General features: G+C 45.4%; 1 protein-coding gene across 1 annotated transcript in view; it reads left to right on the top strand.

Moving 5' to 3' along the window:
• NOX4 (NADPH oxidase 4) overlaps positions 1-13,103 on the top strand; it is a 369,265-nt gene extending 356,162 nt beyond the window's left edge. The window contains exons 15-18 of the mRNA XM_075334714.1: positions 2,268-2,376; positions 7,773-7,841; positions 10,135-10,235; positions 12,266-13,103. Coding sequence (XP_075190829.1) covers positions 2,268-2,376; positions 7,773-7,841; positions 10,135-10,235; positions 12,266-12,386 — 400 coding nt within the window. The 3' untranslated portion in view covers positions 12,387-13,103. The remainder of the gene's footprint in view (positions 1-2,267; positions 2,377-7,772; positions 7,842-10,134; positions 10,236-12,265) is intronic.
• The last annotated feature ends 1,058 nt before the right edge of the window (positions 13,104-14,161 follow it).

Genomic DNA, 14,161 nt, shown 5'->3' with positions numbered 1-14,161 from the left:
TGTGGTGTTCTTGGTATATGACAGGTCTTATGTGGTGTTCTTGGGATATGACAGGTCTTATGTGGTGTTCTTGGGATATGACAGGTCTTATGTGGTGTTCTTGGGATGTGACAGGTCTTATGTGGTGTTCTTGGGATACGACAGGTCTTATGTGGTGTTCTTGGGATATGACAGGTCTTATGTGGTGTTCTTGGGATGTGACAGGTCTTATGTGGTGTTCTTGGGATACGACAGGTCTTATGTGGTGTTCTTGGGATACGACAGGTCTTATGTGGTGTTCGTGGGATACGACAGGTCTTACAGTATGTGGTGTTCTTGCTATATGGAAAGTCTTGTGGGGTGTTCTTGATATACAGGAGGTCTTCTGGGGTGTTTTTGGTATATGGTAGATCTTATGGGATTTTCTTGGTATCAGATCTTGTGGGTGTTCTTGGTATATGGCAGTTCTTGCAGTATGTTCCCCATATGCAGCAGATCTTGTGCGACATTCTTGGCATATGGCAAGCCTTGTGTTGTGTTCCTGGTATACAGAGGTCTTCAGGGGTGTTCACAGTTTATGTCAGGACTTGTGGAGCATTCCCTATATGTGACAGGTCTTGTGGGGTGTTTCCAGTATATTGCAAGTCTTGTTGAGTGTTCCCGATATATTACAGGTCTTGTGAGATGTTCTCAGTATACAGCAGGTCTTGTGGCATCTTTCTGGTATATGGCAGGTCTTGTGGGGTGCTCCAGTATATGGCAGGTATTTTAGATTGTCCCTGTTATATGGAAGGTCTTGTTGCCTGTCCCCGCTATATGGCAGGTCTTGTAGGATGTTCCTGGTGCATGGCAGGTCTTGTGTGGATTTCTAGGTATAATGCAGGATCTCGTGGGATGTTCTTGAGGTCTTGTGTAGTGTTCCTGACATATTACAAGTCTTGTTGCACTTTCCCTATATATGGCAGATCTTGTGGGGTGTTCCTGGCATACCGCAGATCTTATGTGGTGTTCTTGGTATATGGCAGGTCTTGTAGGGTGTTCTTTGTGTATAGGTCTTGTGGAGTGTTCTTGATATACAGCAGATCTTGTGGGTTGTTCTTGGTATATGAATGGTCTGGTTCAGTCTTCCCCATATATGGCAGGTTTTGTGGAGTGTTCTTGGCATACGGTAGGTCGTATGCGATGTCCCCAGTATACGGCAGGTATTGTGGGGTGTTGTGGGTATAGGGCAGATCTCGTGGGGTGTTCTTGGTTTAGGGCAGATCTTGTGGGGTGTTCTTAGTATACAGCAGATCTTGTGTGCTTGGTGTACGGCAGATTGTATGCGATGTCCCTCGTATATGGCTGGTCCTGTGGGGTGTTCTTGGTATAGGGCAGATCTTGTGGGGTGTTCTTAGTATACATCAGATCTTGTGGGGTGTTCTTGGTATAGGGCAGATCTTGTGGGGTGTTCTTAGTATACATCAGATCTTGTGGGGTGTTCTTGGTATAGGGCAGATCTTGTGGGGTGTTCTTAGTATACATGAGATCTTGTGGGGTGTTTGTGGTATAGGGCAGATCTTGTGGGGTGTTCTTAGTATACAGCTAGTCTGGTAGGACCAACCAAAAGTCTATAAAATTTCAACCAAAAAAAGGTCGACAGATATGATGGACCCCCAAACCTCATTACCAAAAGTATTTTTTTTCTTTAATACATCTCTGTGAATTCTATTTAAGGGTGTGATATGGTGGGTTGGGTATTAAGCAGAATTAACAACTTATCACCTCTTTTGTCGAGTTGGGACATCTCCATTAATGGATTATTATGTTACTTACTTATTCTACATGGTATGCTCCTGGAGGCTGGTACATTACCCTCTATGACATGAAGGATAGGGCTGACTGTCCTGGTTCACATTCACACTAGTTCTTTTCTGGAAGGTTTCCGTCTCTTTTCGATGATGAGAACAGCATAGCTGGGAGATGGCTTCAATGAGCGCCTCAGCTCCCTCTAGTGGTGGCTGCCGGTAGCCTGAATTACATCAGCTCTGACCCTGTGAAGGGGATTTGGTGCTCTGTGTCACTACTGATTGCTGTGAAGATGCATTAAGAAATGAATAAGCACAGCATACTGTAAAAAAAAATGTAATTCCCTTGCGTGTAATCTACATAATCTGAATTAAGATACAGTCCTTTGTTATAAAGCATGTGACGATGATCCGTAAGCCATGCGGCCGACGTGACCACACTTTATGGGGCCTCCTGGAATTGTCCTTTAATTATGTTTTTATTTTCTTTTATTTCCGCAGGGAGAAGTGGAAAGAATACAAACTGCAGAGGTTGTACTTTGTGTGGATATGTAGAGACATCCAGTCTTTCCTCTGGTTTGCTGATTTACTGTGCATCCTCTATAAAAAGGTAATTTAATGTTTGTTGCAATAGATTCCGCACACCAAAGCTTATTTAATGGAGCCAATTACTTTAGCTTCCATTCTAAGGCAGGGACTATAGATTTTGCTTAGATCCTTTCCATTCTTTGCTCCTTCATTATTCTCGCCCCACAAAACTCCCTCGGAAATCCTATTACAGGTTGTGAATTGCTACATTGTAATCGCATCGTTTCCAATACCCTATTATATCATGCTCTGTAATTCTAGGTGTTAACCGCATTGTATCTGTATGTACAAATGTATCAATTATTTGCAGGGGTGTAAATAAAAACCATAAGGACCAGAGATGAACCAATCTCACAGAAATTCTTCATGGGCAAATTTGCTCCGGTAGATTCGGGGTCAGACTGCCTTATTATCATTTATCATGCTCTGAAATCCTTCTAGACCCCAATGCATAATAAAAGAGGGAAGGGGTTGAAAATTAACAAAAGGTTATCCTCAGTCCTCCCGCTGCCACAGGTATCCGCTTGGCCCTCAAAAGTTGGGGTCTACCAGTACTGAGATGAGCAAATCGATCCGCAGGACCCGGAATCCGCAACCAGGTTGGTATTCTGTCAAAAAAAGAAGGAACACTGGGCACTATTTTTACTCACTGAACGAACGGTCACAAGCCGATATCCACTAGTAGAAACAAATGTATCAATTATTTGCGGGGGTGTAAATAAAAACCATAAGGACCAGAGATGAACCAATCTCACAGAAATTCTTCATGGGCAAATTTGCTCCGGTAGATTCGGGGTCAGTCTGCCTTATTATCATTTATCATGCTCTGAAATCCTTCTACACAACAATGCATAATAAAAGAGGGAAGGGGTTGAAAATTACCAAAAGGTTATCCTCAACCCTCACGCTGCCACAGGTATCCGCTTGGCCCTCAAAAGTTGGGGTCTACCGGTACTGAGATGAGCAAAATCTATCCGTGAGACCCAGAATCCGCAACCAGGTTGCTATTCTGTCAAAAAAAGAAGGAACACTGGGCACTATTTTTACTCACTGAACGAACGGTCACAATCCGATATCCACTAGTAGAAACAAATGGTCAATTCGTTGCCTTGTTACACCTGTTCAGGTATTCAGCGTGAGCCTAAGTATGGGTCTACTTTCCGGGGTGCACTTCAGAGCTGCAAAGCTGTAAAATTCCAAAATAGAAGAAAACAGGCACTCACCGGTTTGTAGAAAATTCAAAAGACTGGTTTATTCAGGCATTGGGGTAGGGTGCCGGAATTATGTGCACACGGACAACAACCGTTTCGCACCAATTGCCGATGCTTCCACGGGTCCAAGGACTGTGGACCCGTGGAAGCATCGGCAATCGGTGCGAAACGGCCGTTATAATCCAGTCTTTGAATTTTCTACAAACCGGTAAGCGCCTGTTTTCTTCTATTTTGGAAGGTTGGTATTCTGTGGCTGCTGAACAGGATCCCTGCCTGCCACCTCAGACCGGCCGGCAAGCTCGGATCCACTGTCAATTAACCGGTCTAATGCAATGTCAGGTCAATTAGTTAAAAGACGAGCAAGAGCATCATGCTAGGTATGGAGAAGTACCAAGTTAGTGGCAAAATTGAAGGGAAAGGGACCCCTGCGTCTAGGGAAAGGAGAGATAGTGACCCCTGATCAAAGTTACAGCTGGTGTCTGGGGTCCCTCATCACCCTATACGCCGAGCCGGATACCTGACCCTAGGTATCCCTAGTGCTGGACCCTAAATGGGGAACGGGTGGGATAAGGTCTTTGTCAACCCCACTAAACACTAAAGGAAGACACAAGGAGGACACATGGGGGGAAAAGCATGAACTACGTATCCACACAACACATTTGGGACTTCAGCAACCTTACTACAGATGAGAGCAAGCCACCTGCTTGCAACCAGAGCTAGAATGAATTGAATAATATCACCAGGACAGTCCAGGGAAGAATGGAGTATTTAAGCACCAAGAGAAAACTGATGATCAGCAGCTGGGTGGAGATGAGCTCCGTCTGGGTCCAAATGGGGAAGAGATGAAAAATCCAGCAGGAAAGCTACCTATACCAATGAATACTGACATCAGGAACAATAGAAAGTCAGGGAGCATTCTGCGCAGCCAAACGCTGTGACCTTCGATTGTCAGAAACCACATGACTGTCTGTCACTTATGACAGGGAGATGTCGGCAAGTATTAGTCAGTTTCCAGAGCTTCTAGCTTGCAGCATAACCAATGGACCATGGTACGGAACATTCATCGCTCTAATCTACTTAATTGACTTATGCGGTCACTTAGGTTACAACTCATCTCAATGACGTCAAAGCTTTGCACTGACCCTCAGGCAGAAAGTGGTCATGGTGTCTTGGGGCATCATTAGAAGTTTTGCTATGGGGCTTCTTGATTACTTGTTGCACCCCCATTATGATCCTTCATCAATCATCACGCCTCCCGAAACAAAACTTTGAAACTATTAAGGCTGACCGCTTGATAACGTCTTTATTCCGACTCCCGCACTCCATCCATCATGTATTCAGCTCCGTGCAGGCAGCCTTCGTAACAGCTTCGACATGATCCCTGGTGGTTAAATGAATCAAGAGTTGAATGCTTTGAGTGATGTAGTAAAGTAGCCAAATGGAGAAGCTGAAAATCCGAGAACTGCTAGAAAAACGAGAATGTACTGATTTCACTGCTTTTCCTGATGGCCTCTGTGCATGTCAATGAGTCAGTCTATTAGCGAGCAGTCAGAGCTCCGAATTCTCTGCTTCATAGACTTGAAGAAATATTCCCACTGTCACGTGTATAAGGACAGGCTCAGGGTCAGCGTTCTCATTTACCATCTGAGACCATGCACATTTAAACATTGCATTTTTCCTTCGTGCACTTAAAGGTTAACTTCTTCTAGTCCGCTCCCCGACATGTATGTGCCGGAGGAGCCCCTTTGCCCGCAGACGCTGGCCCTTTGGATCTCTGGCCCTTGGTGGTGGCGCTTATCCGTACTGGTTGGGCTGTTGCCTTCAATCGGGACTTGGTTGGGAATGAACCCCTGAGGTCCAGACCGCAATCAGAGAATTTGACTACAGGTTGGCTTTAAGCCTAGTCGAGGTCTGAGTACCCTGCCTGGTGCTTGGCTCCAATTGGCTCCCTGGTTCGGTACCGGCGGGCCAGGACCTCTGTGCAGCAGTAGACTTGCTCAGCTGTCATCAGTTGGTCATTTCCAGCCTGTTTATAAACCCTCTGCTTCCTGGAGAGGTCGCTGGTTATTCTATTCATTTAGGAGCTAGTCAGGGAGCAGAGAGGACTTGTTGTTTCTGCTGCCTCTATCTGCTGTATTTGCTGGTGCAATAAGTTGTTTCTACTACCCCCTTCTCTTTATAACCTTAGCCGTACACCTTTGATATCCCCTGGTGCAGGGTTTTGGTGTGTATGAGTTTTTGTTACCCCATCTGTTGTTCTGTGTTGGTCGGTTTTTGGGCTCCGTCCTGGTCAATCCCCTGGGTGGTGGGGACTATGTTGTTAAGGGGTACTTTGCATGCTGCGACATCGCTAGCGATCTCGTTAGCGATGTGAAATGCTAGATCGCAAGTGCGATCTTTCGAGATCGCACAAGCGTAAAATGACCTATGTGCGATCTCGAAAGATCGCACTTGTGATCTAGCATTTCACATCGCTAACGAGATCGCTAGCGATGTCGCAGCATGCAAAGTACCCCTAAGGCCTGGACAGGAGACAGGGTCAAGGGTCATGTTGGAGGCTCGACCCTGACCTCTAAGTCTACCGTCAGGTTAAGGGACAGCACAGGGTCCCTAGTCGCAGGGTCAGCCTAGGAGCCCTGTACCATTGGTTCTTCCCCTTGTAACATAACACCCATGTCCTAAATGTCTGTCAGATGGGGGACCCAATTCTGGGACATGCACCTTTCTCTACAATGTCCCACAGCCAAGGTTGGACATTTTTGAAACTCCCGTGGAAGTGAATGATGAGCGCTACACATGAGTGGTCACCTCATCATTCAATGCAAGACACCCATACAAACAGAGGTGTGGGTGCAACCACCCGGACCCATACTTATTAGATATTTGGAAATCATATGTAAAAGAGAAAAAGTAAAGAAAATTATATTGATGCAGCCATCACAAGTCTCTGCACACAGCCCATCTCCATTCCAGCCATCTTGTTCTTCAGTCTGGTTAGCAGTGAGATCTTCACTGTGCCATCTTTGACATCTTCTAGATCCCGGCATGGGGTCCACCATCTTTGGTACCTTTTTGTTCTAATGAGTCTTGGTCTAGTCTGTACAGGTGATGCCAAGGGAATCTGCTGCCTGAAGACACCCAGTAACCCTCACCATTGATTTTGATCCTGATGGACCTCTGATTCTGACCTTGGTCTTATCTCTTCTGTTTCATCCTCTACATTCTGCACATGGGACCTGTAGTTCCTCCTGGTTTCTGACCATTTACTTATTTCTTACCACAATCTCATGCTTTGTCCACTATGCTCTCCCAGAGACAGCCCTTGGTTAGGTTCCAGGCAGCGCTCCTGCATTCGCACTATTGCTGCCAATCCATGGCTATTTTGAGAACCAGAACCTTGGAAGCTTCCATCACACCTCCTTGCAGATATAAAGACCGAGACGAATCTCTTAAATTCTGTTTCCCACGTAAAGGAATAATAAATTGGCTTAGAAAACCAACATCTTGGGGATTTTTTGCTTCTTTTGCTTGGCTGTCCCAGTAGCCAGTACATTAAATATACTAGTGGTACTGTGCTAAAAAAAAAAAAGTGCCATCTTGTAACTTGAGGTTTTACAAGTTAGTAGCAAGCAGTGGAACAATAGGTTTCTATTTGGAACACATAGAAAAACACTTTCCCTTCCCTGTAACAAATGTCACACAGATATTGCCTTCCTCTGGGCTTGATAGATCCCAAATATAACCGGAAAAAACACATGGTTTTGAGATACTCTGTCTGGAAATGTTTATACTATAGGTGGCCATAAAGTGGTTGAGACAGGAGTTGAAGCCTTTCAATGTTTTCCTAGAATGTCTGGATAATGTTATTGGGTTCAGGGTCAGTAGGATCCTTGTGATGTACAAAGGTATGTAGTAAACGCCAACAAGGCAAATTTATCCAATAGACACAAAAAATGAAAAAAATGTATTTGCCGTCAGGATTTTGGTCCGGTATCGCCACTCACCTTTGGTCCATCATAACCTAGTGATATACTATCGTATAACACCACCTGCACAATCCATCCATGATTCCTTACGTCTCTACGGAGAAAGGGTCATTGAGGTCTTGCCCGGATCTGGCGGGCTACCGGACGACATGTTTCACACTTGTTCTCCTCATATTACAACATTAATGATTTACTTCTTATTTTTTATCTTTTTCTATTAGTTTTGGCAAGAAAACCGACCAGACTATCTGAACGTCCAACTGTACCTGAGCCAAACAGATGGGATACAGGTAATGTGCGAAGACTCCTCATTTCAATAACGATGCTCATACAGTTTCAGAGCTAAGAGTGTATATGTTTCTCCTTGTGGAGTGTGACATGCCAGTATGAGGAGACTTAAACGCCTTGCAATGCTCCTCTTAGAAATTAAATATGAAACATTTACACATTTAATTTCCCAGAGTGCATTGTAAGGCGTTTAAGACTCTTCATATAGACCTGCCAGACCCGGCATGTCACACTCCACAAGGAGAAACCTTACCCCTTAGATCCCAGTCTCAGCCTCTACTCTAGCCAAATCAGATCTCATGCTTTGCCCTGTTGAGGGGCAATACCCAGAGATACCAGGTCTGCAAATTGAGATTCTGGTTTGGCTTATATCCTAAAGGGCATTTTGCACACTACGACATCGCAGCTGTGATGTCGGTGGGGTCAAATCGAAAGTGACGCACATCCGGCGTCGCAGTAGATATCGTAGTGTGTAAATCCTTTTTGATACGATTAACGAGCGCAAAAGCGTTGTTATTGTATCATCGGTGTAGGGTCCGACATTTCCATGAATTGGGTAATTCTGATGTTACGATGTTGTTCCTCGTTCCTGCGGTAGCGCACATCGCTGTGTGTGAGGCCGCAGGAGCGAGGACCATCTCCTACCTGCGTCCTGCAGCTCGCGCTGGCTATGAGGAAGGAAGGAGGTGGGCGGGATGTTTACATCCCGCTCATCTCCGCCCCTCTGCTTCTATTGGCCGCCTGCCGTGTGACGTCGTTAGGAAGGAGGCGGGTCGCCGGCCAGAGCGACGTCGCAGGGCAGGTGAGTGCTTGTGAAGCTGCCGTAGCGATAATGTACACTACGGCAGCTATCACAAGATATCGCGGCTGTGACGGGGGCGGGGACTATCGCGCTTGGCATCCCAAGCATCGGCTTGCTATGTCGTAGTGTGCAAAGTACCCCTTAGGCGGGCTTTGCACGTTTCGACATCGCAGGCCGATGCTGCGATGTCGCACGCGATAGTGCCCGCCCCCGTCGCAGGTACGATATCGTGTGATAGCTGGCGTAGCGAAAACTATCGCTACGCCAGCTTCACACGCACTCACCTGCCCTGCGACCGTCGCTCTGGCTGGCGACCCACCTCCTTCCTAAGGGGGCGGGTCGTGCGGCGTCACAGCGACGTCACACGGCAGGCAGCCAATAGGAGCGGAGGGGCGGAGATGAGCAGGATGTAAACATCCTGCCCAGCTCCTTCCTTCCGCATATCCTACGGAAGCCGCAGTGAGGCCGGTAGGAGATGTTCCTCGCTCCTGCGGCTTCACACACAGCGATGTGTGCTGCCGCAGGAGCGAGGAACAACATCGGACCGTCGCATCAGCGTAATTATGAATTACGCCGACGCTACACCGATGATACGATTACGACGATTTTGCGTTCGTTAATCGTATCATCAAGGCTTTACACACTACGATATCGCATGCGATGTCGGATGTGCGTCACTTTCAATTTGACCCCACCGACATCGCACCTGCGATGTCGTAGTGTGCAAAGCCGCCCTTAGTCTTATGGCAAGGCTGGTTAAAGGGTCAATATTGATTTTTAGGATGGCTACGTCCAATCGGTGGTGCTAGAGTTCAAGTCCTCTTCCTCTCTGAATGAATCCGTATACAGTTTTGAAATATGGCATTGACTTTGGTTTTCAATGTTATTGAGGTCTAAGTATAATGGGCAATCTTTCAGTATGACAGTCGTTTGCCCAATAAACTATTCGCATGTTGGATGTTCAGATGCGCTACTTTCTTACCTTTACTTTTGGTTTGACATAACCAAAGATGAATGGGCTGAGTTGAAAAACAAATAAAACATATTTCATGATACTCTGTTGAGAGATGTTTCCGCTATATGTGTCTAATGGCTTTATTGTATAGTAGAACAATGATTGCATTAGTAAAATTTGCGGAAAGGTTTGAGCGTCGTTGGAACTCCGACCAAATCTAAATAATATAAGAACGTTCTTGGCCACTCGAAGCAAATGTGTCAGAAGGAGATTAGCCGTGTCCGCCATCGTGTAGACACAGGTCAGGACACGTTAACTCATCTCTTCATTCATATCAATGGTGTCTAGTCCACGTTCATCTCTTGGCAGAATTACAGTTATCTGCTGCCCCCCGTTGGGTCTAGACTCAGTCAAAACACGACCGCGAGCGCAGCAGTGACACCGCGAACGTCTTTATCAGAGTCCTACACAATGTGTAATCCCTTCCTTCACAAATTCTTATGGATCCCACTGTGCCATTTTTTTTTTTCTTTAACAGAAAATAATTGGTGAAAAATACCAGGCTTTGAACTCGCGTCTTATTATCGGACGCCCGCGGTGGAAACTTTTGTTTGATGAGGTTGCCAAATCTAACAGACAGTAAGTACCATTCAGGGGTATTGTGCGGTGACGAGGAGGGAGGGCGATTGTGATACATTTCCGACGGTCAAATAGCAATTTGTTTGCATATTTTATCCTTAAAAAACAAAAACAAAACCTCCGATGTAACATGTATTTCACTCGGTGAGGTTTTCTCACCTTTGTGGATGGAGCCTACAAATTCTGATTTAATTTACTTCATTACAATCTAAATGTGTGAAGGAAATGTTTAGAATTTGGAAAACATTACAAGGTTTTTTCCTCAAAAATAATAGCGCCTCCACTGTCTTCAGGTTGTGTACGGGATTGCAGCTCAACCTTCAAAATCAAAAAGTTTCCAGATTGTCGTCTTTCTCCAGAATCCAAACTATATTAATAGAATAGAGAAGAAATAAAAGCAAAAAACCTCCGTTATATTTATCCATTCTGAGCCCTCACCTATCATTACATCACCGCCGTTGCCGTTCATCGGTTCTTCCGGTACTCAGGATCACAAGGGGCACAAAACATGTCAATGACCACATGAGCCTCATTGAAAGAAGTGAATACCCGCGAGGTGAACTTGAGAACTACAGTGGAGGGTGGCGTAAGAAATCAGATGTGGGCATACGACGTCAGTAGTATAATGTGATTTATATTTTAAAGGGAACCTGTCACCGGATTTGGTGACTATAAGCTGTGGCCACCACCAGTGGGCTCTTATATACAGTATTCTAACATACTGTATATATGATCCAAAGTCGCTGTGCAGAACATACAAATCACTTTATAATACTCAAATAAGGGGTGGTGCGGTGCAGACTGGTCGAATGGGTGTCTCCGTTCTCCGGGTCCGGCGCCTCCTCTTTCGGCCATCTTTGTCCTTCTTCTGAAGCCGGGGTGCATGATGCATCCTACGTCATCCACACTAGCCAGTATTGAGGTCCTGCGCAGGCGCACTACAATACTTTGAACTGCCCCAGTCAGGGCAGATCAAAATGAACCTCAATGCCGGTGCATGTTCATGACGTAGGACACGTCATGCACCCACGCTTCTGAAGAAGGAGGAGAACGGAGAATGGAGACACCCATCCGACCAGTCTGCACCACACCGCCCCTTAGGTGAGTATTATAAAGTGATTTTTACATTCTACACAGCGGCCTAAGCTCTTATATACAGGATGTTAGAATGCTGTATATAACAACCCACTGGTGGTGGCCGCAGCTTATAGGCCCCAAATCTGGTGACAGGTTCCCTTTAAAGCTTTCCTGGCTCAAGAGAACACAGCAAAAATGGCCGACAGCAGGTCATCATTTTGTTGGGTTTGTGCAAATCAATTGCGTAAAATTTAGAATTCGGTAGAATCTGGAATTTTTGAAACATTTTGTAACAAATTTGATCTGCTACAGATCAGTACTCTCATCTATACAACGAATCCATGAAATCAGTGCAGATTTCAGAAACCCAAGTTGACCCATAGTAAACTATTAGGGTTATAATACGCACTTCATGCAGCTCACCGGGGACTCTCACATGAACATATGAAGCTGTAGGACATCTCCTCCAATGTCTTCAGTGGTCTCATACTGGCCTCTGATATCTCCCATATCAGCTGGATTGGGCCTGCTACAATCATAGCTCCAATAGGCCCTCCTGGCTACACAGGCAGGTTCATCCACAGGTGATATCACCTCCTCCTGGTATTTCCACATGGCAGCACCATTGCACCACTCCCTACACCAATATGCAACATCAGGCTTTGTCAGGGCTTACACTGTTGCTGGGCTCCTCCTTGTGACCAGGAACACACAAAATGTCCCATGGTGGATCATTAAGTAAGAAAGGGTACAAGAAAGCCACAAAAAATACATTTAGTAAGGGTGAAAAGATAAAGACCCTCACCAATGACATCTTCCGAACGTCTCGATGACATGTATGAAGGAGTCAGGATTTCCGCCTTAGATTCACAGAGAAAGTAATTATTGAGGTTCTTTTTAGGATGTCGGCCAAGCTTTTACTCATGAATACCAATATTTTTGTATTTTCTTAGGAAGTCAGTCGGTGTCTTCTGCTGTGGACCCAAAGGTCTTTCTAAAGATCTCCATAAACTATGCAACCGCCCCAATGCCTACGGGACCAGATTCGAATACAACAAGGAATCCTTTAGCTGAAAAGAAAATACAGAATCGAGGGATGAAGTGCAATTATCACCGACCAAAGAACATTAATCAACCAGGATCCGTATCGAGCAATCACCTTCTCTGCACATCAGAACCGTATGATGAAGAGTTGATGGTCTACACAACAACATCATCTCTCGTGGATCATTTAATGCACTGTTTTTGTTTTTACAGACTTGACATAAGGTCGATACACACCTCCTGGTCATAAATTGTGGCAAAAACTGCTGCAAGGTGTGAATAGACCTATGTAGGACTTAGTTCTTCTCATGTTATGAAATCACTTGAAGCTTTACGAAGCCTCCAGACATGGCACTTCTATGCAATCCACATCAGATCTTTGAAGATTAATTACTGATACTTCTTGGTAAACGGAGCTGATTAGATAGGATGATTTTTAATTACAAAAATATTTAATATTTCACTTTTTATTATATATTATTTTCACACCATGATCTTTTATTGTGTTGTTATTATATTATACTGTATGCAGTGGTGACATCTATGGGCAACATTTGTACATGATGATCGTAGATTATTCTATTTTTCTTCTGGTCTCTCATTAATTTAAAGGAAGAAACATTAAGGAGCAAAGGGGCAAAATAGGGTCTTATCTGGTATATACAGAATAAAAGAAAAAAGGTACGCTGATCTCTTCAAGTTGTGTAACACGTGCACTTAATAATGGAGCAGCTGCAGAAACGAGACTGCACAGGAGAATGCAGAAAAAGGACAGGAGACGTGTTCACTCCGCGCTGCTGCTGAAGACTTTCCAAAGGAAGATCCAGGACACCAGTAGGGATAAAGGCCACTTTACACGCTGCGATATCGGTAGCGAGCGTACCCGCCCCCGTCGGTTGTGCGTCACGGGCAAATCGCTGCCCGTGACGCACAACATCGCTTACACCCGTCACACATACTTACCTGCCTAGCGACGTTGCTGTGGCCAGCAAACCGCCTCCTTTCTAAGGGGGCGGTTCGTGCGACGTCACTAAGCGGCCGCCCAATAGAAGCAGAGGGGTGGAGATGAGCGGGCCGAACATCCCGCCCACCTCCTTCCTTCCTCATTGCAGGCGGCCGCAGGTAAGGAGATGTTCCTCGTTCCTGCGGTGTCACATGTAGCGATGTGTGCTGCTGCAGGAACGACGAACAACCTGCGTCCTGCAACAGCAACGATAATTGGGAAAGGAACGGCGCGTCAACGATCAACGATTAGGTAAGTAATTTTGATCGTTAACGGTCGTTCCTGCATTTCACACGCAACAACGTCGCTAACGAGGCCGGATGTGCGTCATGAATTCCGTGACCCCAACGACATCTCGTTAGCGATGTCGTTGCATGTAAAGCGGCCTTAAGTGTTTTTTATTCAATGCATTTCAAAGCCATTACAGGCTTCTTCTTCAGGAAGGTGATTCATTTCTTGAAGAAGAAGCTTGTAATGGCTTTGAAACACGTTGAATAAAAACCACTCATCTCCACCGGTGTGTCTTGGATCTTCCTCCGGAAAGTCTTCAGCAGCAGCGCGGAGTGAACACGTCTTCTGTCCTATTTCTGCATTAACTTAAAGAGCACTCTGGGCGAAACTGATACAATAAGTTAGGCCTCCTTCACACATCCGTGTCTTAGGTACAAGGTACATGTGATGTCCGTTTTCACACGTTCTGGAGACACGGACAGATGTAGACCAATTAAAATCAATGGTTTCGGTCAAACATCCGTGTTTTCACACAGACTGTGTGTCTATGTGGAGCACATGACGACATGTC

Source organism: Anomaloglossus baeobatrachus, chromosome 2, assembly GCF_048569485.1.
Source record: "Anomaloglossus baeobatrachus isolate aAnoBae1 chromosome 2, aAnoBae1.hap1, whole genome shotgun sequence".
In the NCBI taxonomy this organism is placed as follows: Eukaryota; Metazoa; Chordata; class Amphibia; order Anura; family Aromobatidae; genus Anomaloglossus; species Anomaloglossus baeobatrachus.
This window is presented reverse-complemented; position numbering and strand designations above follow the sequence as displayed.